General features: G+C 55.4%; 3 protein-coding genes across 7 annotated transcripts; 1 reads left to right on the forward strand and 2 right to left on the reverse strand.

Moving 5' to 3' along the window:
• Positions 1-67: 67 nt before the first annotated feature.
• TAX1BP3 (Tax1 binding protein 3) lies at positions 68-5,343 on the reverse strand. 2 transcript variants are annotated; one of them, XM_055403810.2, is made up of 4 exons: positions 5,157-5,313; positions 1,951-2,070; positions 1,450-1,527; positions 68-1,021 (listed from the first exon to the last, which is right to left on the reverse strand). In XM_055403810.2, the coding sequence occupies exons 1-4, from the start codon at positions 5,193-5,195 to the stop codon at positions 884-886; spliced, it is 375 nt and encodes a 124-aa protein (XP_055259785.1). In that variant the 5' UTR covers positions 5,196-5,313; the 3' UTR covers positions 68-883. The 2 variants fall into 2 exon arrangements, with proteins under 2 accessions (XP_055259785.1, XP_088684916.1); XM_088828790.1 differs by lacking the exon at positions 1,450-1,527 and having other exon boundaries at positions 5,157-5,343.
• Positions 5,344-5,428: 85 nt separating this feature from the next.
• EMC6 (ER membrane protein complex subunit 6) lies at positions 5,429-6,343 on the forward strand. Of its 2 annotated transcripts, none has more exons than XM_055403824.2 (2): positions 5,429-5,587; positions 5,775-6,343. In XM_055403824.2, the coding sequence occupies exon 2, from the start codon at positions 5,822-5,824 to the stop codon at positions 6,152-6,154; it is 333 nt and encodes a 110-aa protein (XP_055259799.1). In that variant the 5' UTR covers positions 5,429-5,587; positions 5,775-5,821; the 3' UTR covers positions 6,155-6,343. The 2 variants fall into 2 exon arrangements, with proteins under 2 accessions (XP_055259799.1, XP_088684917.1); XM_088828791.1 differs by having other exon boundaries at positions 5,510-5,667.
• Positions 6,344-10,917: 4,574 nt separating this feature from the next.
• P2RX5 (purinergic receptor P2X 5) lies at positions 10,918-24,316 on the reverse strand. 3 transcript variants are annotated; one of them, XM_088828795.1, is made up of 13 exons: positions 23,607-24,315; positions 19,765-19,915; positions 19,057-19,128; positions 18,710-18,785; positions 18,525-18,621; positions 18,163-18,264; positions 17,766-17,904; positions 17,183-17,319; positions 16,644-16,737; positions 16,459-16,524; positions 14,522-14,604; positions 13,492-13,644; positions 10,918-12,119 (listed from the first exon to the last, which is right to left on the reverse strand). In XM_088828795.1, the coding sequence occupies exons 1-13, from the start codon at positions 23,741-23,743 to the stop codon at positions 12,050-12,052; spliced, it is 1,377 nt and encodes a 458-aa protein (XP_088684921.1). In that variant the 5' UTR covers positions 23,744-24,315; the 3' UTR covers positions 10,918-12,049. The 3 variants fall into 3 exon arrangements, with proteins under 3 accessions (XP_088684921.1, XP_055259872.1, XP_088684922.1); XM_055403897.2 differs by having other exon boundaries at positions 18,184-18,264; positions 23,607-24,313; XM_088828796.1 differs by lacking the exon at positions 13,492-13,644 and having other exon boundaries at positions 23,607-24,316.
• Positions 24,317-24,650: the final 334 nt, after the last annotated feature.

Consider the following 24,650-nt stretch of genomic DNA (forward strand, 5'->3'; position numbering starts at 1 on the left):
GCCAAAGCCCTCTGATAATTCACCCCCAAGTATCCCTCCCCATGTCTCAGCAAAGACCCCTGATGAATGAATTCCAGCACTGTTTATTGGGCACAGGATGTAGGGCAGCTTCCCATTGCCCCATTTCCACAGTAACCAAAGTCAGGCCAGTGCCTTCACTAAGAGCAGCTCCCACATGTGAATTAGTAAGCTTAAATTCCAGAGTTGAACTGGCACCTCCAAATAGTGAGATAAAAAACACTTTGTATCAAAGCTGTGATTAAAAAAATATAAAAATTAAACCCACAGGCATAGAGAAAAATGGCAATCCTGAAAACTGCCCTGAAATGTTACCCTCGTCTAAATCCTGTAAGCAGGTGAACCTTGGGGGAGGCCAGCGCCCCTTGGGGGGTGGGGGTGACTTATGAGCCTGCCCGGCTTCCATCCAGGCAGACCTTCGTAGTGTCTCTGGCAGTGAATCGAGTCCCCTCTGGGGAATGCAGGGAAAAGCATGGGCACAGGTACTGCGGAGCTGAGAAACGGGGGCAGGGCCAAGCCCTGTGCATCTCAGCTATGAGGCGCTGTCAGGAAGTGGGGCCCCTGATGGCCTGGGCACTACTGTGGCCAGAGAGCAGGGTCTGGGGGCCAAGACTGGTCACTGCAGACTGACTGTGACTCGGCTGCAGGCCCTGTTGCCAGTCTTCAGCATCCAAGGGGCAGAGATGGTCCCAGAGCCTTGGACCACTGCGGGGAGAGGGGATCAGGCCGGGCCAGGGATCTGCTCTTGCCCTTCTGAGCAGGGACCCAGCAATGAGCAGAAGCCAGGACAAGAAGTAGACAGAGCATGGAAGTGGTGTCACTGTACAAAGAGCAGGCAGGCACAAGTCGGGGACCCTGGCAGCTGCTAGGACAGCATGGACTGCTGCACGGCCTTCTGCAGCGACTGCCGCGTCACCAGCAGACGCACCACCTCCTCTGAGCGCTTGGTGAGCCGCTTCCGGGCCTGGTCATGTGTGACCATGGTCATGTCCCAGCCGTTCACCTGGCCCAAGGAGAGAACACAGCCCACTTTAGGTCACTGTCTTCTGGGATCTGAAAATAGGATGGGCTTTGTGGGGCCTGGGTCACCCAAGCTGATGTCCCTGAGCTGGACACGCACGCACACACGCACACACACACACACACACACACACTTTAGGTCACTGTCTTTTGGGATCTGAAAATAGGATGGGCTTTGTGGGGCCTGGTCACCCAAGCTGATGTCCCTGGGCTGGACACACACACACACACACTCCAGCACAGGCTTCTACACACACACACACACACACACACACTCCAGCACAGGCTTCTAAACTGCTTCAGTGTGTCTCCCAGGTGCCCAGGGAGGTAGCCAGGGGCAGCCCCACCACCCCCAAGGGCTTTACACCCTCCAGCACAAGCCTTGTTTTCCTCTTTCGGGACACTGGTTACCTGCATGATCTTGTCCCCGATCTGCAGCCCAGCAATTTCCGCAGGGCCTCCTTCGGATACCCGTGTGACGTAAATGCCCTGGGAAGAGGCAGCCCATGTCAATCCCTGGGGGTCACTGGACTGGCCTCCTAGTCATAGAGCAAAGCCCAGCAGACCATACTGCTAGCCATCTATCCCACACCCTGGCCATGCTAAGACAGCCAAGGGGGAAGTAGGGCAGCCCCAAGGATGCTCCAACCCCTGCTGGCCACCTGGTCTCCGTCTGAGCAGGCCTTCCTAGTGCTGGGAGGGCTGGGAGGCCTACTCTCCCCCACCCCACCCCTAGTTACTCCCACCAGATCATTTCTTGGACCTTCCTTTCGTTTTTCTTGGACCTTCTTAAGAGAGGACCATTTGAGAGAGATGAGGTCTGCTCCTTCCACAAAGGCCCAAGAAGCAAAGAGCCACTATCTCAGGCCTCTGTGCCCCACAGAGAGGTCCCCAGATCCTAGTCCAGCTCACCTTGTCCGTCTTATCTTCTGAGAAAGGGTTCTGGGAGGGATCCTGGTCAATTCCACCTCCAATGCTGAAGCCCAGAATTAAGTTCTCACCTTGACGCAGCTTGTGAATTTCAACTCTTTGCTGGGAAAGATGAAAAAAACAAGTTGGGGATGAGTAGGTATGGAAAGAAAATGGGGTCTGTGACCCCTGCAGCAGCCTCAGGCCGCTGGGTAGCCATGTCCTGGGGGAAGGGTCCAGGGCCTCCTGCAGGAATCTAGCTGGTCACCAGGCTGGGAGGCTGGGGTGTTGAGACAGAACTCAGCCACACCAGTCCACCCGACAACCCTCCATCCCAACCCCTCCCAGCTTCCTCTGCCTCAGGCACCAGCCTTCCTCACACATGTTAAGCCCCTCCTGGCCCAAATGCCAGGCTGCTGTGGCTGCTCTGGATGGGCTCCTGTGTCCACACAGGGCAGGAGTGGTCAGGCCCTGAAAAAAAAAATGCAGGCACCTGGCTGAGCTAGTTCAGATTGCTGATCCAGCCCTGTCCAGGGCAAGCCAGGAGATGCAAGCCAGGGAAAAGCAGAGACTGGACTTGCACAGCAAGGAGGAAGGGCTGTCCTGGCCAAAGGAACAGGAGCAGAGGCTTGAAGGTGCTGTGGATACATGTCCATGAGACCGGAGTGTACAGTGCGGGACCGGAACTGGGAGGTGAAGTAAGGCTGAGCCCAGATCAAGAAGGCTGGGGAGGACAGCAGGGAGGGGGCATCTCCCTGAGCCTCAGGCCCTGACTTGTGCAGTGCAGGAAGCGGAGGAGGGATCTAGAGCTCTCCCACCATACTCTGATGTTGGGGGTTCCCATCTGTGCCAAGCTGCTTTCAAAGTCCTCAGCAGGCACCTCCGGTCACCAGATGCTGAGAGCCAGACCAGACAGCCCCACCTCCAAAGCTGAGAGTCTTAACAGGAAGAAGAAAAAAAACAAAGCAAAAGGTGACTGGATCAGGACCAGAGGGGTTTCAGGAAGGAGGTACCGTTTGCACCGGGCCTTGGACTGACCAGGAGTTTGGCCACCTGATCTTGATTCTGGGCCCACTGGAGCTCTTAGGAGTTGGGGAGGGCTGGGTAATGGTAGATCATGGTCAGATTTGATGCTGGAACAACCACTCAGGCAGAAGGGAAAAAGATGTCTCACCTAGGTGGGTATGGAGGCCAGGGGACATGAGCCACTAAGAAAGTGAGATCCACAGATTCCAGGGACTTCGCTGGCGGCCCAGTGGTTAAAATTCCTCACTCTCAATGCAGGGGGTCCAGGTTTGATAACCTGGTCAGGAAACTAGATCCTACAGGTCACAACTAAGAGCCCACATGTTGCAACTAAGACCAGGCACAGCCAGATTTTAAAATAAAATGAAAAAACAGACTCCAGACTACTTGTGGCAGAAAAGCATCAAGGGAAGCACCGGGCTGGCCACCTGGCCTGGCTGAACACAACCACCTCCCAGATGGGGACCCCAGAGGGGGAAGGAGAATGTTGAGCTGGAGAGCCAGGAGCACTGCAGGCAGGGGTCCAGAAAGCAGACCAGCCTACAAAGCCAGAGTTCAGAGGAGAAGCCAAAATGTTCACTACATGGGAGAGGGCACGGGGTAGGGAGGAGCTTCTTCCACCCCATCCTCGACCCAAATCACAAGAGGGAGAGGCCAGACCCACCCACCGTGTTCAGACATGTTCCTAGTGTGAGAAGAATTGGAAGGTCAAGGTCCTAAACCTCTGAGGAAGGCCCAGGGACCAGCCGTGACATGTGAGAAAGGGGTTGTAAGAAGCGTGACACCTGTGGCCCACTGCACCTACGATCTCGTGCCCAAACGTGTGCGCCCCTCCGGGCCCGCCTCCACCTCCTCTGACGTACACCTTTGCACACCTTTGACACACTCCAAAGTCAGAAAAAAGTACAGGCTCTAAGACTGGAAGAGAAGGTCCTGTCACTGATTTGCTGGGCAAGGTCAGGCAGGTTACTGCCCATCTCTGGTTTCCCACCTGCACCCATTGTTTTTTTTCCAGCTAAGGAGCAAACTTGACCCCTTCTCTTTAGGGCAGCTAGAGAGCTAGGAAAAGTGGGCTGGTGCAGCCAGGGTGAAGCTGAGGACTGCTGTCAACAGGTCCTGGAGCTGGTGCTCTAAGCTCACCCTCAAATGTCAGCTTTATCAGTAGCTCCCTCGTCACACCACCTGACTGCAGGAGTCCCCAGCACCGCCATCTGAAATACTGAAGCCAGTCCCAGGCCCCAGGGTTGGGACTTCCACCCAACCTGTTCCCTGCCCAGAAGGCATTTCTTCTCAGCGACCTGGTTCCTTTCTGAGGGCTTCTTTGCACAACTAGGCATGACCAAACTTCTCTCTAGATCTCAGTTTCCCCACCTCAGCCACGGAGTGGGGCCTGCAGGTCCCATCCGGCTGTGGCATTAACATCTGGTTCTAATGTCCCCGCCTGCGTTTACCTATTCCTATAGGGCTTGGCATCCGAGACGAGCCAAGGGAGGAGAGTAGGGCCTGAGAGGACCCCAAAAGGTCTCCTCAGGCCCCAGGTGCCAGCTAGGGGGCCTGAACTTTGCCCCAAGGTTTGGGAATCCGGGGAAAGTTCGATCAGGATCGAGCCCGTCGCATGAACCTTCACTCTGGCCCGGGGGGCGGTGGGTCCGAGAAGGAAAGGCGGCATAGGAGGGGTGAGGGTCTGGTTGCTACGCTGGCCCCGGCCACCTCCACCCCCCAAGCCTCCCTCTGGGCGGCGGCGCCGGCTAGAGCGGAGGAAGCACTTCCTCATTCCAGAGGCTGCGACTCATAGACGTCGGGGCCGGCGCCCGCCCCTCGCGGCTGCCCAGCTCGGGACACAGATCCAGGAAAGGGGCGCTTTCCCAGACTCCCACAGCCGGAGCCTTTCTCCTCAATCTTCCCTGCCCCCGGTGGGCTGAGAGAAGTCCAAAGCGGCGGCGGTAATACGCGGCGTCTGGCCTGGATCCTGGCTCTTCAGGAGGTTTCTGGGTCCCAGGCACTTCTGTTGCATGGCTGGGGAAGACCGCGGCCCGGCTCAGGCAGAGCGGGAATCGGAGCTCTAGCTGCAAGTTTGCAAGAGCCCCGCTCGACGCTCTGTCAACCTGTTGGGGTGTCAGTTTACCTATCTGAAAAGTGGGGGCAAGCCAAGACGAGGAGGAGCCCCGCGCGAGCGCACTCACCACCACGGCGGTGACGGGCTGGCCCGGGACGTAGGACATCTCGACCCCAAACTGGTAACCAAGCGTAGCTTAGGGGAGCCCTCAGCGAAAATCCCCGCGGCCGCGCCCTCTCTTGGTTAACAAAGGCGGCCCAATCAGGCCCGCCCCCTTATGAATAGTTAAGAAGCCTCCGGCCAATCACCGACCGGAGCGCTGTTCGGCTTTCGGAAGTCACAGCGTGTGAGCAGAAAATCAGGGAGCAGGTGGAGCGTACTCGGGGCTACCACTGCGCATGCGTCGGCAGGCTGGCGTCGGCAGGCTGGCACCGGGTCCAGGCGCATGCGCAGCCTCGGCCGTCCCAGCATCCTCCAGCGCAAGATGGCGTCGCGGGGATTCATACCCGAGGTTTTCTGAGGGAACGTCGAGTGATCGCGTCCGCGGCTGGGTTCCAGGTAACTGAGCGAGTCTGAGCGGGAAATGCAGATGTACCGCCGGCACCCCGAGCTCTCAGCCTTCTCAGCGTCTTTCGAAGGTCCGAGACCGAGGGGTGCGGGGTGTCGGCGGCCCCAGGGGGAGGGGCGGCGTGAACCCAAACTCGCCATGCTCCGGGCGCCACTTGTAACTTGGTTCTCTCCGCAGCCCCAGCGTTGCTCCACCAGAAATCAGACTGAGCCCGGGAGGGTGCGATGGCCGCTGTGGTGGCCAAGCGGGAAGGGCCGCCGTTCATCAGCGAGGCCGCTGTGCGGGGCAACGCCGCCGTCCTGGATTACTGCCGGACCTCGGTGTCGGCTCTGTCGGGGGCCACGGCCGGCATCCTCGGCCTCACCGGCCTCTACGGCTTCATCTTCTACCTGCTCGCCTCCATCTTGCTCTCCCTGCTTTTAATTCTCAAGGCGGGAAGGAGGTGGAACAAATATTTTAAGTCGCGAAGACCTCTCTTTACAGGGGGTCTCATCGGAGGCCTCTTCACCTACGTCCTGTTTTGGACATTCCTCTACGGCATGGTGCACGTCTACTGAAACGGGGGCAGGGATGACTTTTTTAAAAAAACAGATCGGGAGGACTGTTGCCAGAAATTAACACCGGGTAGATTTACCTAGTTTTTAAATTGTTGGAATCGCTGCTTGTTCTGTAACGTTATAAATAATTTATATCTGAAGACGAAGAGCCTGTACAGTTCTTCAGATTAAATGAAGCGTGAAACCCTTTGTGGAGTTTTTTCCCTCCCTTATCGCATAGCCCCTGGCTGTCAGGGGGTGCAGAATCCCGGGTACTGACTCTGGGAGAACTGGTACTGGGGCCTTAGCTTTCTGTCTTGATTCCTTACATTTATGCATAGGCCACCCAGAGAGAGGACCCGAGGACCTAAACAAGGAGAGAGAACTTACCATTAACATCTTGAGAACTAGTAGCAGTTAAAGTGTTCCCTACAGGTACAGAGGAGCTGGTAGAGCTACAGTCCATGGAATCGCGGAAGAATCTACTTAGCAACAACAAATATGCCAGGCATTGTATCTTGTACAGTTTACACTTGTTACTTTTTTACACTTGTTATTTTACACTTGTAACTCAGTTCCTAGGTGCTGAGTCCCGCAGTCATGTACCACTCTTTGCAACCACATGGGCTGTAGTCCACCAGGCTCCTCTGTTCATGGAGTTTTCCAGGCCACAGTAGTGAAGCAGGCTGCAGTTTCCTTCTCCAGGGGATCTTCCCGATGTAGGGATCCAACCCAGGTCTCTTGTGGCTCCTGCATTGGCAGGCAGATTCTTTATCACTTTGTGTGTTGCCTCCCTGTGGGGAATCGTCACCGGTCCCCAATAGGTGGGGATACTCTTATCACTGTACTCAACCAGGACTGCTACCTGATGTCACAAATAGATTATGATAAGAACTATGAAGAGAGTACAGAGGAGCCCCAAACCTAGTCCAGATTATTGGGGGGGGGGGGTTGGGTAGCTTCCTTGAAGAAATAACATTGCAATTGAGACTCAGAATTGTGGAGAAGGGGGTCACGTGCAGGAAAGTGCATGTGTGCGGGCGATTGGGAAGGAAGGTCCTTGGCCTGGATCTGAGTTAAGAGGCTGTGAGGTAGGCCAGTGGGGAGTTCTGCTTTCAGACTAAACTCGGGTCCACCCACCCACCGGTACACAATGCAGCTAATCTGCTGACACAGTGTTGGAGTGTTTACCCCAGGCAAGAAGCAAGACCAGGCAGCTAGTGCTCCAAAGGCCTAAAACTGCCCGCCAGCTTTCAGGGAGAGGTATTTTTGAGATAGGGTGAAGGATAGGGTTTCAGGGTGTGTTATTAACTTGAGGACATTCTTCTGATTGGTTGCTCTTGAAGTGACCGGGAGTCAACACTATCAACCAAATGGTTCTAACCCATCTGGGGTCTATGTGCTTGTGGGCAGGATGCAGTTAACTTCCTCCTGGTGAGGGTTCCAGTATCTGCTAAACAGCCAATAAACATGGCTCAAAATATTAAATATAGCCCCTGGGAAGGGTCTAAAAGTCCTGGACTTAGTTATTATTGGCCTAACTATTGTTATTTTGTCTTCCTTTCTGTTTGCATTTCTTTCTGCATTTTCTCACTTCTCTGATTAAATTAATTCTCTGAAATTCAGGGAAGGCTCAGAGGCAGAGTTTCTACAGACAGGAGGCAGGTAGAGAACAGTCTGTCCTGGGAAGGCTACATAGGGTCTTGCTCAATTACAGTTTGACCTTTATACTAACATATAAAGGGGGAGCCTTTGAAAGTTTTAGTTAGCAGTGATGTGATCAGATTGGGACTTTTAGAAAAAGAATCAGTTTTTGATCAGAAGGGGATCTGAAAACTTTAAGCCATGTCCTCTTTTACAGATAATAGGTGGCCTCTGACCAACAGCTGAGGCCCAGGCCTCCTGAATCCCATATGGGTTCTGTACAGATGCTTTCACATGAAGCTAAGAAGTGGCTGAGGCGATAGGTTTGCCCGCGTCTCCCAATGACCACCTCTGAACTCAGTGGGGAGGGGTCGGTCCTGACACCGAGTAAGGGGGAAGCAGAGTGAGTCCTGCTGCTGCTGCTAAGTCGCTTCAGTCATGTCCGGCTCTGTGCGACCCCATAGACGGCAGCCCACCAGGCTCCCTGTCCCTGGGATTCTCCAGGCAAGAACACTGGAGTGGGTTGCCATTTCCTTCTCCAATGCATGAAAGAGAAAAGTGAAAGTGAAATTGCTCAGTCGTGTCCGACCCCATGGACTGCAGCCTACCATGCTCCTCCGCCCATGGGATTTTCCAGGCAAGAGTACTGGAGTGGGGTGCCATCGCCTTCTCTGAGAGTGAATCCTACTGGTGAGTAAATCAGTGATCTGATTTACTTAACCTTTCCTCTGTTGCTAGGCAGGAAGATTGTTTGAGGTGCTCACTTTTATAAAAAAATAAAATAGTGCAGTGCATGTCTATATCATTTTGAGGGAGTTTACTAGAGCAGAAGCTAAAAACCTGATTTTAAATGCTGAGCACCAGTTTTATCAGTGCCTTCCTGGTCCTTTAATGTTAGCGCATTTAAGAAGTTTCCTTACTTTAATTTGAATTTCTTTGCAAAGACAGTAAGGAAGGTAATATGTTGCTCACTAAGTGTTTCTTATGTCTGCCTCTTTTGGTCATGTCTTTACATTTTCCTCTAAAACATGGGATATCCATGAAAATATGAAAGATAAAGAGCACATTTAAAGTTAATACCTTTTTATTGTCTTATAGCCAAGTTAAAATGTCAGAGAATGCATGTATTGGGCAGGACCCAGAAAATGCTTGCCATCCTCCCCACTTTAATTCTGTGAACGGGCCTAAGGGGAAAGAGCTGGAAGAAAGGTGTCTTTTGTAGAGAACATTCTTGGCTCCCCTGGAGAATATGCTCTGAGGAAAGTTGTACCACTTGGGGAGGAGAGGGGCAGGTTGGAACCAAGTAGACCAGACATCCAAGATGCCTTTCCACATAGGGTGATGTAAGGACTTCCGGGGCACTCAGAGACACCTGGAGGAAGTCACATTCCCCATTTATGACTGGTCCCCCAGGGGGGCAGCTAGCCACTGAGAGAGGAACTGATGGGGTTGAGGGGGGCGCAGAAAGGCATCCATGACGGATCAGTCCTGATGACCCTGCGTCAGGAGTAAAGGGCATCTGCTCTTTCAGAGGCTGGTCCCCATCATGTCACATTAAAAGCACTTAATGTAAAACTTAGACATAACCATAGACAATTCCTGCAATACTGAAATGTCAGCATGGATAGATCTGAGAGGCTGGCGCGGTCATCTTCCTGCGCTGAGGGAAAGGGGCTTTCCCAAGTGTGAAAAGCGCTCAGATTCCTGCTCCTCTTCTTCCCCCTTCAGAGTCAAGGTTATGCGGGTGGCGGGGAGAACTGTGCAAAAGCCAGGGAACTGGCTATGTGTGGCTATCCAGAAGCTGTGATGGGGGTCACTGGGCCATCTGTGCATGGGGCCCCTGACACGTAGTGGGGAAGGCACCAGGAAGGTTTTGCTGGACTTGAAGAAACAAGTCCTCTATCGCAGGAGGTTTAAAGGGGCAACCCTTAAAAGTAACGAATGCCCACTTGATGAAAGCGTCGCAGAAGCTGCTCCAGGCACACTGTTCATCCAGTTCCTTGGTAAGTCCTCATGTCTTTACGTGTGGTTCCCTGACCTGGACGCTTCCCATAACAGACTGCTACTAACCTTTCAGATTTCAGCTCACATGTCACTTCCTTGTGGAAATCCTCACTGAGGACTCTCGAAGCATCCCATCCTGTTTGTGACTGGTGTGTGACCCCCAGACACCGAGCACCTGGGAGCAGAGACCATTTCTGTGCCGCTCGCCACTGTCATCAGCATTTAGTACAACGCGTGACAAGAGGTACTCAGTAACGTTTCCTGACTGGGTGACTCGCTGTCGGGAGACACTTCCATTCCAATAGAAAACCAATAGCACAACAGTCTGTACACTGTGTGGCTGCTGCCAAGCGGTTCCAAAAACAGGTCAAACGAAACCGACCAACTTCTCTGCGGCTGGGACTCCTGCCCTTTGAGCTCCCTTCCAGACATACAAGTAATATGCTGCGTCATCAAATCCAAGGGTCTGCCTTAGAGAGGAGAGAGACACCACAGCAGATCACCTGCATTTCTCACTTTCTTGCCAGAGCAGCAGTTTGGGCTTACTGACAGGTCGCCTGGCAGCCCACGGGGAGGAGCTGCTTGCTCTCCAAGGGGTCCTGATCTGGGGACCACACCCCTCTGACCCGCCTCCAAAATCCCCAGCAGAAGGGGGCTTACTGCCTGCTCTGGGCAGAGGAGAGCCAGGGTCCTCACAGAGAGAATGCTCCCTGGAGGCAGGGCAAGTGCTCAGACAGCACCGGGGGTCGCAGGGAGACAGTCAGCACTGCAGGCCTCAGCCACCCAGTGGTTCCAACAACAGTGATGGAGCTCTAGGCCTTTCCCCTTGCGTGGGGGCTCCTCAGCCACTGCAGAAGGAGAAGCAAGCCGACCGGCTCTCCGGCCCAGCACATTCCATCACGTCCGACAGCAGGGACTTGGTCTGACTGCAGGCAGCAATGTTCGTCTCCTGAGGGAAGACGTGAGTAACCCAGTGGATTCTCAGCAAGGCAGGTGAGCCTCTTGGAATCGGTAGCACAGGTTGCCTCAGGGAACAGGGGTGGAAGAGAAGCTTTTCATTTCTGTTCCTCTGTACCTCTTAAATTTTGAATCATTTAAGTATGACCTAGTCGAAATACATTTAAGTATGACCTAGTCGAAATAATTTGAATGAATTGAGCATAATGTCACTTTCCCAGGGCAGGGAAGGAGGGAATCTGCTTAGTCTCAAGGTAACATGAGTGTCAGTGTGACCCAGAGATTGACACCAGCCACCAAAGCGGGCCTTTTCAGAACCAGGCCTTGCGTGTCTCCTCAAGCGCCGCTTCTCACACTTTCACGTGCAAATGAATTGCCTGGGCATCCTGTTGAAATGCAGCTTCTGATTTGGAGGATGAAGGAGGGGCCTGAGGCTGTGTTTCCAACAGGCGCCTTGGTGACGCCGGTGCTGCGGGTCCAGGGACCGGCGAGTTGAGTAGCAGTGCTTTACAGCGACTGAGGGAAGGGGTCAAGGACCAACTCACTCACAACTGCTTCCACTTGACATTGAGCACCATCCATCATCTCATTATCCCTTCAGATGGGGCCTCAGAGGAAGGGAAGCCGAGCAGGGAAAAACAAGCCCTACAGAACAGCAAGAGCCCAACCACACACCAAGCGCATCTCCCATCGGGGTGAGATGCTGTCCCCAGGCTTCCCGAGGCTCTCCTCCCGTCATGGCCGGCTGCCTCCTCACAGGTCCAGTCCTTCAGTCCTTTCCCAGGTGCCTCCTTGGCCACCTTTAAGTTTCACCCCTGGGGGCAAGGCCAAATGTCTGCTTGGGTGTTGGCCAAGGTCTTTGAGGAGCCGTCATTCGCTCTGAGGATTTCAGAGCTAATGGTACGGGTCTCAGCCAGCGGCTGGAGGCAGGCCGGAGTGTGGGGCCCAGCTGTCATGTCGGTCAGCTCTGAAGGGACTTGGATGAGTGCTCCCCTCTCTGAGGGCCAGGTCAGTGTCTCATTCAAGCATCTTTTGGACAGGGCCCAGCCCACAGCCAGCATCAAAAACTGTTTGCCACATGGATGAGTGAGTAACTCAATGCGCTTTAGGGCCTCTTCTGCATGAGCCACTGTGCCCACTGGGAGGTCCCCCTCCCCACACACATAACAAGAAACTTGTAGAAAGACCCCAGAGTGCAGGAGAGGTGCTGTCCCTGGAAGCCCGGTCCCTTGTGGACCACGACGGGACTCTTCCCGCTTCAGAGGTGTGGACAATTCTGCTCCCAAATCTGCTGTCAGCCAACATCTCCGGCTACGCCTCCACGGTCTGCAGGCTCTGCAGCTGCTCCACATTCACCTTTCCGTTCCCCTGGTGGCCGGACCTGTGTGGGCGGGTGGGGGCACACAGGACGGCTGGGGCAGGGATGGTCTCCCTAAGGGCAGACTCGGCCCGCAGAAGCTTCTGGCAGGCAGCACTGCAGGCGGTGAGCATTGGCAGAGAGCGCAGTCTGCAAGGATCCTGGCTGCAGCCCAGGCACCAGAGATGCTCAGGCTGAGGCCTCTGGAGCTGGACCAGCAATGAGCAGCAACCACCTTGGGGTGGGGGCCCTCCTGAGCACCCCCACCCCACCTGCAGCAATAGTTGAGGCTTGCCAAGAGCAGCAAGGCAGCCACTCTTCCCTCTTGCACGTGAAGGAGCTCAGGCGAGCACCCGGAAAGTGGCAGTCAGCTCAGGGAGCGTGTGGGAGGGCTGCTAGCACAGGCCTACCCAGCAGGTCCCCAGCCTCTCCCTCTGTCTTTCCCCACTCCTCCCCCTATTTGCCTCCCCTCTCTCTCTCCCCCTGCCCACGCTCAACTCCCCGCTGGAGGCTGCCAATCGCTGAGTCAGCAGAGAATGACGCTCAAGGCAGATGGCACCTAGCCTGGGTCAGTGAACCCCTCTGACACAGTTGACAAGAGGAGAGTCAGGGAACCCTACTCACTGAGCCAGAGGGGCCCCTGAGTCCAGCACCCCTGGATCAAAGGGTAAACAAGCCCAGAAAGGGCCAGACGCCTGCCCGGGCACATAGTGAGTTATAAACAAAGCAGGCCCCAGGGCTGCCTCCCTTGCCAGCCTGCCCAGGGCAGCATTCCAGGGAAGGATGGCCTGCAGGCCATCCGTCAACACAGCCACCGCTGTCCTGAGGCTCGAGCAGCTCCAGAATGTCCACATCAGAGAGGAGCTTAGGGGAGGCAGCTCTGACAGTAGAGGAAGGAAGAGCTCAGTAAGGTCAAATAACCTGATGGAGAAGGACTGGATTCTAGGAGCACACTGCCCAGGTTCAAGTCCCAACTCTGCCATTTATTAGCTGTGTGACAAGTTACTTGACCATTCTGTGTCTCACTTTCCTCATTAGTAAAATAGGGGCTATTAGTGTCCATCTCATTAGGTTGCTGAAATGAGTTCACAGGGCTCAGCGCAGTGCCCGGCAGAGTAAGCCTGAGTGAATGTTAGTACATTACTGTTGTAACGCTGGGACAGCATGGCAGGCAGACAGGTTTGTGGTCACTCAGGGGTATTGGGGGATGATGGGGATCATGGAGGAGCTAAAGCACCAACCACCAGCACCCCTCCTCCCAGAGTCCAGCTTGGATGGGCTCTGTGAGGTCCCCAGCACCTTGCCTTGTGGCCAGGTCACCCAGAGCAGGGGTGCGGTGGCAGCTGGGCCGTCTCCACAGGCCTCCTTCCTGGCCCTTGGCTGGGCAGCCCCTCACCTGGCGGGCTGGAGGAGCTGCCCACACACACAGCCATTTTCCTTCTGGGCGCCGCCTTCATCCTGAACCTCTGGCTGCTCCGCCAGCCCCACTGCGTCCGGGGCCACGCTCTGCTGTGAGGACTCTGCCGTTTGGGCGAGGACCTCTAGGTCCCTGGGCAGGACATGACCTGTTAACCCTGGCCCGTGGGCCCTGGGTGTGACCCCCTCCCTGGGACTGGAGTGCCTCTTGCCCTGCAGGGGGTGCCCCTATTCCTCCAGCAACTCTGCAGGGTGGCAGGTGCAGTCAGGGCTCAGCCTGAGAACCAGGGCTGGGGGGTCAGTCCAGGCAGAGGCGGCAGGCTGGCCCCGTCCCATCCCAGGGTGTGGCGGGGCTGAGGGAGCACCCAGTGCCTGTCCCGAGCCCACTAGCTGCCATTCCCCATTCCCGTCCCGCTCCTCCAGAAAGCCTTCCCCAAGGCCTGGGCCAGAGCCCCTTGCCCCTTCCTGTCTGCCCAGCCCTCAGGACTTCCACACTGTGGTCCGCTCTTCTGAATACACACACACAAACCCCACCGAGCCCACTGCCCAAGAGAGCCTGGAAATAGGCCTCTATAATGGGGAGTAGGGGGACTCCATTTATTTATCCTTCCTTTACCACTCCAGCCCACCAGGACCACCAAGTCCAAGAAACCTAAAATTACAGGTGCTGGAAGACACTGTGTAAACCGACACTCCTGTCTCACACAGAAACTGAGGCCCAAGGAGGCCTGGGGAGACAGCGGCAGAGCCAGGCCTGGAAACTAGGTCTCCTTCCTGTGGCCTTCGGTGGCCTTCTCTTCTGCTGGCTGCTCCGAAGCAGAATCCAGTTCTGTGGAGCCAGTACTCAGAACATTCCACCTTCCCCAGCCCTTACAAGACAGCTCCCGGCATTCAGCCCTGCCTCTACCCCACAGACATCAACAGAAAACCAGGGTCAGGGTTCTGAGCCATGGAGGGAAATGCTGACCTAGTGGGCTCCCCTAGGGCCACTGGGAGGAAGCATAACTGACCTCACTTCCTCGTATTTCTTGTCTCGATAAAAGTGGCTCTTTTTGATGAAGTAGATGAGCACCAGGTCACAGAAGAAAGACCCCTGTAAAAGAGTGAAGGTCCCTGACTCAGTGCGCTGGGCCGCTTGACACCAACAGATGAGGGCGCTGAGCTCAGAGGCTCCTTTGTCCGAGGTCACAAAGCCGGCCCACGGTGCAGCCAGATAGGTGATCTGCCAGGCCAAGCACCCCCGCACTACCTTGAACCCTTGGAATCACATCTTCAGCCAGTGTTTGCTGAGCGCTCACCAGTGCTAGGCACTGCCCTGGGGTACAGGGAGAGGTAAGACAATGACAGCCTTGGGGGACCCTCCCCTGACTTGGGTGCAGGAGACAAGCAGGTAAATGATGAGCAACCTGTCCTATGGTGGGAAGAGAAGCAGAGAGAAGATGGAACTTTACTCAGCCTGGGAGGGTCCTCTGGGCCGAGTCTTGAGTCTGAATTGGATTTTATTTAAGACGGAGAAAAGCTCGGCAAAGAACCAGCTTGTCATGCCTGGGAACCCAGGCAGGATACAGAAATGCAGCACTGTAGGAAGCTCCCTCTAACAGTCACATGGATTGGAGGGTATCTGAACACCACAGCAGTGGCCAAGGGAAGAGGAGGAGGCCTGAGCTAACCCAGCAGACCCACTGACACCTGAACATGAGCTCTTCAGACAAGACGGATGGTGCAAATACCGGCCTCCTCCACCAGAGGGCAGAGCGGGTGGGAGAGGACTGATGGACAGTCCCACAGGTGAACCTGGTTCTCTGACCCTGGGCACTGCACACCTTTTTTTTCCCCTCCAGATGTCAAAAGGGTTATCGATTCATTGTTCCATAGAGAACACTCCTCCCACCCACCCAGCCTCTACCGCCTTTCCCGTTACCTTCATTCCACAGGTACGTCCCCAGATGCCCATGTTCTGATGTATGCACATCATAGGCCTGAACACGGCCCCTCTACATATGCTCGCAGACAGGGCTCCCCAACAACACTGTCTGCAGTTAAACACTTGGGGCCCACTTTCATCCACCGACCCATCCCTCAGGAGCACGGCCTCGTTGAGTCCTGTTACAGGACATGGTATTTCTGGTCTCAATAAAAAGTCAGTCCGAGGTCCTCCTGGAAGCCTCCAGGGGAGCTGTTGTGACCTCCTAGGCAGAGGAACCAGGGACAAAGCTGCCAGAAACCTCAACAAGGGGCTCGCGGGGGTGGATGCAAGCCACTCACCAATACTCCCTTGTCTTTAAAAAACTTCCAGAAAAAAGCAAAGGGGCATGAAAGATGAGGAATAAGCCTTTCCCCGCCCTCCAGGGCTGCGGCCCCTCCTGCGGCCCCTCTGCCCGGTTTGGAACAGACCTGGGGAAGGACCGCAGCCTGACTTCCCTGCCTCTCATCGTTTCAGCCCCTGTGATCCACAGCTCGGGGCAGTCTGGCAATGCCTGCAGACATTTTTGGCCAGCACAACTGTGGGGGAAGTTGCTTTTGACCCCTCATGGGGAGAGGCTGGGGATGCTGTTAAACACTCTACAACACACACGATCGTCCCACAAAAAAGTTATCTGGCCCAAAATATAAACAGGGCCATGACTGAGAAGCCCTGTATATCGCCAGATCTGCCTCATTTTAGTGGAAAAAGTGGAGACAAGGCTGCAGAGGATCCCGGAGAACCCCCAGCTGCCGAGCCACAGGCAGAAGCCTCTCTAGCTCTGGAAAGAGAATCCCAGGCAGGCACTGACACCCAGGGGCCGCCAGAGGGGTGGGAAGTCCCAGGAAGCCCTCTTCAGCCCCATCCCACACTGACCTCCCCGGCTCTGATTCCTCTGGAGCGCTGGGACAGCTCTCTCCCCTGGGCAGTGCCCCCTCCCCCTGCAGTGCTCAGAGGGTCAAGGGGGAGGGGAGAGGTACTCACCACTCCCATGAGTGCCACCCCTGAGCCCACGTTGATGATCGTGGGGATGATGTTGAACTTGCCAGCCTGAAGCAGGGAGACAAGGTAGGGTCAGGCATAGTGGGATCCCCAGGGACTCCACCAGAGCCAGCCCGGACACCCCCAGCATGGCCCACCCTCCCAGAAGGGGAGCCCCACCCACACACCTTGCCATTCACCATCACATCGAAGCGGATCCCGTAGGCTTTAAACAGCGTGCGGAACTCCACCCCGGCTGCATCTCGGTAGTACTTGGCAAACCTGGGGGAGACACGGCTCAGCCTGCCTGGGCCTTTCCTGTTTTCGGTGCAGGCTCGGCTGCCTTGGAGATTTATAAATCCACCCACCCTGGCACCCTGGCTCTCAGCAACCCCAGGAAAGGCTGGAGACCCTCTTGCTTATGTGACATTAAAAGTTCGTTCAGATCTTTGAAGTTCTTGCCAGACAGTCCCCAGAGGGTGAATGCTTTCCCACCACTGCTGGACCAACCTGGGGCCGCCAGGCATTGATGGACCTGACCCAGCCCTCCGCTCCAGGGCAAGTCCAGAGCCATGACAGACCCTTCTTTCCCAGAGGCACCCTGGCTGCCTCCCTGCACCTCCCACTCTGACACCCACCCTCAGGAAGGGACGTCATAGCACTGGCACCTAGGGAAGGACAGGAAATGTGGACAGGGTCATAAGGTGGCAGGCTTAGCCCCAGTTACCTGAAGTTGTACCCGGAAGAGATAGAGTTTCCTGAAAATCTGTTGTCCAGACGGTTAAAGTAATAGCGAGGGTAACATTCAGAAGGCGCTTTATCAAGATCACAGTCCCATTCGATCTGAATTCCTATCACACCGCCCTTGATGCAAAAGAGACATGAATCAAGGCACAGAACTTTCTGGAGGTGGACAGAAGTCACAGGCCAGCTCTTCATGGAGAGCTAAGGTAAGGGCTCAACTCCACTACAGCATCCTTCTGGGAGGATGGTGGAAGGTCCAGGGTTCACACCTCTGGAGTGGCTGAGAAACATACATCACCCATAGCCCACATCTCCTGCTCCACACCCCAGAGAGAAGTGAATGACCGGAGTGAGCCCCTATGTGGCACTGGCAGCTCACAGCGGAGGGCTCAGAAGCAAACGCAGGTGTGGGTGTGCCCCTCAGCAAGTGTAGCATGGCTCACTGTGCATCGCAGTGGTGAGAGCAGGTCCCTGGGCAGTTACTGCAGGGCCACTCCTCCCGTGGGTCCTCCTCCACCCCACCACCCTTGGCCCCAGGGAGGGCTCCCTGAGCACACGCCACCCACCTGCACCGCTATCTCCTGGAAGTTGCTCCCCGTCCAGCTGACCACAGAGCCCAGTCGGAAGATGGGACAATAGGGGTTCTCGGGGCTAAACTTACAGGACTTCAGGAAAGTTCTGTCTTTGGTGTCTAGCACATTGGTCCTGGGTGGAGGCCATGAAATGCCAGGGGAATAAAGGTGAGACTTGTTATTCCCAGGCCAGAAACGGCCTGACCCAGGAGTCACCGGACCCCTTGCCCAGCCCAGACTGAGCCCTTGACTTAGCCCCTACCCTGGTCCTGATTACTTCCTCCACCCCAGCATCCTCCAGCGAGAGCCCTGCCGCCAGGAAGGGAAAGGCAGGAAAAGGGTGCCCCTTCAATGCCCAGTGGTTCATTCACACATAGCATCACGTACACACCATGCACATGGGCCCACGTACTTGGAGAAGTTGAATTTGGGAAAACGAATGAAGTTCTTTATGTAAACAGTGAAGTCTTTAGCTTCACCCAGGAGTGGCTTCCTGAAAACAAAGGCAGGACAGCCTGTTCAGGGGGCCCTGCCCGCTCCATGCTGAGGCTGAAGCCTGCCTGCCCCTGGGTGCCCCAAAGCCTTTGCATAGGACAGTTTATTCAATCATGTTGGATTGGCCGTTGGGCCTTTGTGGGGTGTCCCAGCTCCTCCCCCAGAATGAGGACTCCAAGTGGACGTGTCTCCACCATCAGGATGGGACCTGCCCAGGAATGGGTGACTCCTCAGGGTCCCAAGGTTATAGCCACTCACGTTGGCCTGGACCTTGTCTCCACCGGGCACCAGGCGAAGATCTCACAGGTGCCCTTCTGTGCGCTCCCCTCCCGCATGCAGCGGCCCGTCCTCACTCCTGCAGGGGGAAGGGGACAAGGACAGTGCCAGGAAGCTCCCGGCTCCAGCCCCTCCCTGACCCCAGCCCTGGCCGCTCCAGGCCTCACCATTTCCAGCCGCAACAGGCTCCCCAGGAGGGCAGTCGCTGTCCTCATAGCACAGGGCATCAGGAACGCTTGCACTCTGCCAGGAGAGAGGGCACCTGGGCGGGGGTGCCCCTTCTCAGAGCCAGGTCCCACCCCCAGGGGAAGACAGGGGCTCCTCCCCTGCCTGGGGCCACACATGCCTTGGGAACCTGCTTCTCCCCTGAACCATGCAGGTATGCACATGGCACACGCATTCCTCCAGGGGCCCTGGGAGGGGGCAGAAAGCCCTGCCTCAGTAGAGAGGTGGACCCCAAGCACTGCCTGCCCCTCCCCCATCCCCACTCCCTGCTCTCAGCACCAAGACGCACCTCAGCACAGGTTTCCTGCCGCTGGTTGGGGGTCACGACCAGGTTGGTGATTACGAAGAAGACGTTCTCTCCCTGAGAAACCAGAGCGGGGTTGAGGAGCCCCTTCCTGTTGTCTAGGATCCCTCCTTTCCGGAGCTGTCTGGCAGGTAGTAGGGACTCTGCACGGGCACTGAAAACACTGGGGCCACAAAATCAGTGGACCCCACCCACGTGCCCACTGGTCTCAGAGCCCCTGAGCAGGTGTCCTTAGATGTCTCTTTCACACCCACAACCCCAAACCATGCTGACCTCAGCCCCCAGGGTCCCAGCTGAGCTCCAGGAGGAGAGAGAAGGGGCAGTGAGGACACAACCCAGCCCTGGCCCCGGGAACTGTGATCAGGCCAGGGAACTGCTGCAATATAAAGGTGGGGCTGTTGGTGTCAGACCTTCCGACTCACATGGACATGGAAGGTGTCTGGGTCCCGCTTGGTCTCAAGAGGCTCAGGGTTTATTGCAAACAGAGCAGCCCCATAAGGCACAGTCGAGGAGTGCAGGGGTTTGGTGCGGGGGGAAGGACCTGGGCAGAGTCTGTCTGCAAACCTTGCAGCCGTCACAGGCCAAGGGAGACAGTGAGTGGAGGCCCCTGTGTCCCCAAGCAGCTTCCCACATGACCCGTCCAGAGCCAGACCCTGCCAGCCTGGGTCCCCCTGTGCTGGGTGGGGCTCAGACCTGGGGTGGGATGACGTAGTCAGCAACATCCCAGAGCCGCTCCCCAAGCTCCGAGGTGTTGGTGAAAGTCACGCCCTTGACTTTGGTGATGATGCTGCTCTGCAGGGACGTGTCCGTGTCTTGGTAACACTTCTTCACCAGGAACACCCAACTGCAGGGAGGGGCAAGTAGGTGGGCATCAGGGTTGAACTGCCCTCAGGAAGTCTCCCCAGGCCCCCACGGCGCAGAGAGGGCAGGCTTGGGGCTCCACCCTTCCCACCTGCTCCTGGGCAGGAGTCACAATTCCCACCGCTGCCTGAAAGCCAGCCCTGCAAACAGTGGAGACAAGCAGCCCCAGAAGGGAGAGGCTGCTGCTGTCAGGCGCCAGGGCCCTGCAGGCCGCTCACCCCGACTTGTCACGTGACCTCGGGCAAGCCAGTGAACTCTGGGGGTCAACAAAGGGCGAATGGCACCTCCCTCCAATTAAAGGGCGTGGGGTACAACCTAGAACTAATCATGAGAAGACCTCAGACAGATTCAAACTGAGGGACTCTACAAAATTAGAGCACAAAATCTTACACTCTGGGGCTTCCCTGGTGGTCCAGTGGTTAAGAATCTGCCTTGCAATACAGGAGATGCCGGTTCAATCCCTGGTCTGGGAGGATCCCGCATGCCATGGGGCAACCAGGCCCAAGCACCACAATGGCCTAGAGCCTGAGCTCCACAACAGGAGAAGCCACCGCAATAAGAGGCCCGAGCACCACAACAAGGGAGCACCCTGTGTGCAGCAGTGAAGACTCAGGGCAGCCAGAAGTCAATAAACAATTGCTTTTAAAATCCTATACTCTGACACCCAAAACACAAGCAACAAATGGAAAAAAATAGAGAAAAATAATGGAGTTGGTCAAAATTAAGAACTTTTTCTTGTGCATCAAAGGACACTATCAACAAAGTGAAAAGAAAACCCATAGAATGGGAGAAAACATTTGTGAGTCACACATCTCATGAGGGTCTAGCATCCAGAATATACAAAGTCTTACAACTCAATGGTAAAAAAGACAAATAAACCAATTTAAATACAGGCTAAGGATGTAAATTGGGAAGATCCTCTGGAGAAGGAAATGGCAACCCACTCCAGTATTCTCGCCTGGAGAATCCCATGGACAAAGGCGCCTGGCAGGCTATGGTGCATAGGGTCTCAAAGAGTCAGACACGACTGAAGCAACTTAGCACCCAAGGATGTGAAAAGACATTTCTCCAAGAAAGACACACAAATGGCCAATATGCCCCTGAAAGGATGCTTAACATCTTTAGTCATTAGGGAAATGCAAATAGAAACCACAATGAGATAGTACTTCACACCCAATAAGATGGCTGCAGTCCAAAAAATAGAAAATAACAAGTGTTGGGAGGATGCAGAGAAACTGGGGCTTGCTGGTGGGAATGTACAACTGTATAGGTGCTGTGGAAAGCAGTTGGACAGTTGCTCAAAAGGTCACTATGTGACCCAGCAATTCCATTCCCAAGTATGTAAGACAATGGAAAATATATGTCCACACAAAAACTGACACGTGAATGTCCTTGGCAGTAAGTAAAAACAATCCAAATGTCCAACAGATTAATGCATAAACAAATGCGGTGTCTGCATACAATGAGATATTATTCAGCCCTTGGAATGATTCACTGACACAGGCTCCAACATAGATAAACCTTGAAAACATCATGCTAAGTGAAAGAAGCCAGAAAAAAAGGCCACATGGTGTAATGTTTTGATTTATATGAAAAGTCCAGAATGGGCAAATCTATAGAGACAAAAAGTAGATTAAGTGGTTGCCAAGGGATGGGGGTAGGGGAGAATTGCAACTGATTGTAAATAGACATAATCTATTTTGAGGGTGATGGAAACATCCTAGAATTAGACAATGGTGCTGGCTGTACAACACCATGAATGTACTAAAAACCACTGAATTGTATAACTTAAAATGGATAAAATGATGAATTACATGCTATATGAATTTTACCTCAATTTAAAAATGGTTTTAAAAAGACCCTGTGCTCTAAAAAATGTCAGAGTCGTAGATACGAAGACAGACTCGGGAGTGATTCCAGAGTAAAGGAGACGTGACAACTGAATACAAGGCATGATTTCAGATTTTCTCTTCCTATAAAGGTAACTTAGGGGACAATTTACAAAAGGTCTGTTGCTTAGGTGATAATATTATTTCGCTGTTAATTTCTAAATTTTCATGCCTGTAACCTACTCAACAGAAAAAATTGCACATGTACACACACACACATAGAGAACAGGTAAGGACAAAACAAATGAAGTACAATGTTAACATCTGGGGAAATCGAGGTGAAAGGCATTAAAAAAAATCTGTAGTACTCTTAAAACTTTTCTGTAAGTACAAATTAATCCAAATATAAATATATATATATTTTGTAATAAGATGGGACATGTAAATTGCTTAGTACAGTGAGCACCAGGCACAGAGAAGTTCAGTGAATACATCAACAGATTACTGATGTTACTCTTAGTTAGAGATTGTGCAGTTAACCCCTTCGGTAAAGCTGGAAACACTGAGGGCAGGAGAGGGCAGGAAGCTGCCTTCCGGAGGACCCTCAGGACGCCCTGCCCCTCTGGGGTGCCAGGAAGAGTTCTCTGTACAGCAAGCACTAACCAGGATGCTTCCACCCTCGTCTCTGGGAGCAAAGCTGGTATGTCCCATCTCCAAGGACCTCTGAGAGGGTTGAGACCCTTGAGCCAAACAGCTGTTTTAGTGGGGACACACTGGGCCTGGCCTGGACACAGACATTCAGCAACAACATCCACTCATTCACTTCACATGTGGTTCCCTAAGCAGTTCAGGGATGCCAGGCAGGCCCCACCCTCAGGGCATTCCCAGAATGGCAGGGAGTCAGCACAGACACTAAACAAATGATCCCCTGAACGAGCATATCATTACACTGTGGGATTTCTGGGGAGGAGCCTGTGAGAAGCCAGGTGTGAAAGGGACCCCTGGCTGAGGAGCCAGCACTGAGAAAAATCCTTCAGGTGGAGACAGCCAGATGCCTCAGGGATGAAGCCCTCCGGTGGGAGCAAGGTGAGGTCAGTGCTGCCCTCCCAAAGGGGCAGGAAGTAGCAGGGACTCCCCCGCAGTTACTGAGGGAGTAAAAGAGGCGCATCCGCATCGCAGCTCTCTGGTGTCATTTCCTCTCCACCTGTCCCCTCCCTGCTTGGGGGCGAGAGCTCTGAACCCCTGGCTGACCCCAAGGAGCTGCCCTCTCAGCTGATGGTGCCGGCTCCTGCGGGGTGGGAGAGGTGGGTGCCAGAGAGGATCGAGGGATCCCGGCAGGACCCCCGTCCCCAGATGGGGCGAGCTGACCAGCAGGGAGTCCAGGGACACGCCAGGCTCATGAGTTGCCCCAGCCTCAAGCCTGGCACTGAGCTCAGTGATTATAAATAACCTACCCGGTGCCTGGGCCAGCCCAGACCAGGCCCAGGGAGGCGGCAGGGACAGCTGAAGCCCAGCCCCCTGCATCCTCACCCCCTGCCCAAAGCCCTAACGCTGGGGCCCCAGCCCTGAGGAAGGATCTGACCACCGAAAGCCTGAGAAATGGGAGGACCCAGGATCCCCTGGCGCATCTCATCAACTCCTGAGCCGGTGAGGGAGTCGAGGCCTCCTTCCTTAGCCCCCACCCTTACACCCACGGGTACAAGAGAGGCCCCCTCCAGAAGCAGAGTCCCAGACCCCAGTCACGGGGCACCCCAGGCGCCCACACACCAATTCCCAAGCTCCGGAGGCAACCGCTGCCGCCCCCGGCTGACCCTGCCCCCTCCCCAAAGCCCCCAGAGAACTCACACCACCAGGTAGGTCAGGATGGAGACCTGCAGCAGCCGGTAGAGCAGGCCCACCTTCTTGTTCTTGGCGATGACGTACTTCTCGGTCTTGTAGTCGAAGAGCGACTGGTAGAGCCCCTTGCAGCCCGCCTGCCCCATGGCTCCGGCTCACCTGGCCGGCGATCGCGCGGCCCCACGTGTGGCGCATGGAGCCGCCCCCGCCCGCCCGCCGCCCGCCCGCCGCCCGCCCCCAGCGTGGGCCCCGCGGCTGCCGGGTGCACGGCTCAAAGCGCGGGGGCCGGCGGCTGGCGAGGCTGCGGCAGCGCCGCGGGAGGCCAGGCGGGGACCTCGGACCGCGACCTTGCCGCCTCCTCCCCTGACAGTGACAGCGCCGGACCGCCGCCCGCCCTGCCCTGCGGCCGCCCTGCCGGCGATCGCCGCGCGGGAGGGACGCGCTGAGAGGGGCCTCTTTGGAAGCAACCCCCTCTCTTTCTGCCTCCCAAAGAAATCCCGGGTGTTCCTCCTGTCGAACAGACGGGGAAACTGAGGCCCCCGGGGCGGGGGTGGGGGGAACCCACAGCACAGGAAGTGCGGGCGGGCGGGATAAAGAGCAAGCTGGGGGAGGCTAGACTTGTCAGACCCTCGGCTCCCGTCTCGGCTGGAACTAGGTGCGTTCCTACTGCAGCAGCTGCGGCCGGTTTAAACCCCGCACTCCCCGGAGTCGGAGGCCAGGACAGGGAGGAGGGCTGGGGTGGGGTGGGGGCGGGGAGACAGGCAACCGCTGCCTGGGATCTTAAAATATGCCTGGAGAGAGGGCGGGTGCCAACTGTTTGAAATGTTCCCAAGGCAAGAGCGGGGGCCTAATCTAAGCTGCTAAATCTGCCACCCTCACAACACGTGAAATTAAACTAGAGGTGGTGCGAGCGAGATGAGGACACCTCTGAGATCAGGTTTGGACCCTGGGGCGGTCACAGAGAGAGCCCCGGGGTCCTGGGCAAGTTTCGAGTGCATGGGTGTGTGGGGCTGTGCACGCTTTGTTTTCTGCATCTCAGGCATTACCATCCTG

The sequence above is a fragment of the Moschus berezovskii genome, chromosome 20 (assembly GCF_049115385.1).
Source record: "Moschus berezovskii isolate FMDL1 chromosome 20, NW_MosBer_1.0, whole genome shotgun sequence".
In the NCBI taxonomy this organism is placed as follows: domain Eukaryota; kingdom Metazoa; phylum Chordata; class Mammalia; order Artiodactyla; family Moschidae; genus Moschus; species Moschus berezovskii.

Bases quoted from the DNA above. Each gene is read 5' to 3' on its own strand.
- EMC6 (XM_055403824.2), top strand. From the start codon at position 5,822: ATGGCCGCTGTGGTGGCCAAGCGGGAAGGGCCGCCGTTCATCAGCGAG.
- P2RX5 (XM_088828795.1), bottom strand. From the start codon at position 23,743: ATGGGGCAGGCGGGCTGCAAGGGGCTCTACCAGTCGCTCTTCGACTAC. The intron at 19,916-23,606 runs GTGAGTTCTCTG...CCCTCCCTGCAG, and splicing joins ATCCTGACCTACCTGGTGGT to TTGGGTGTTCCTGGTGAAGA. The intron at 17,320-17,765 runs GTGGGTGGCGTG...TTTTGCATCAAG, and splicing joins TCCAGGAGATAGCGGTGCAG to GGCGGTGTGATAGGAATTCA.
- TAX1BP3 (XM_055403810.2), bottom strand. From the start codon at position 5,195: ATGTCCTACGTCCCGGGCCAGCCCGTCACCGCCGTGGTG. The intron at 2,071-5,156 runs GTGAGTGCGCTC...CATCTTTCCCAG, and splicing joins AGCCCGTCACCGCCGTGGTG to CAAAGAGTTGAAATTCACAA. The intron at 1,528-1,950 runs GTGAGCTGGACT...GCCTCTTCCCAG, and splicing joins CAGAAGATAAGACGGACAAG to GGCATTTACGTCACACGGGT.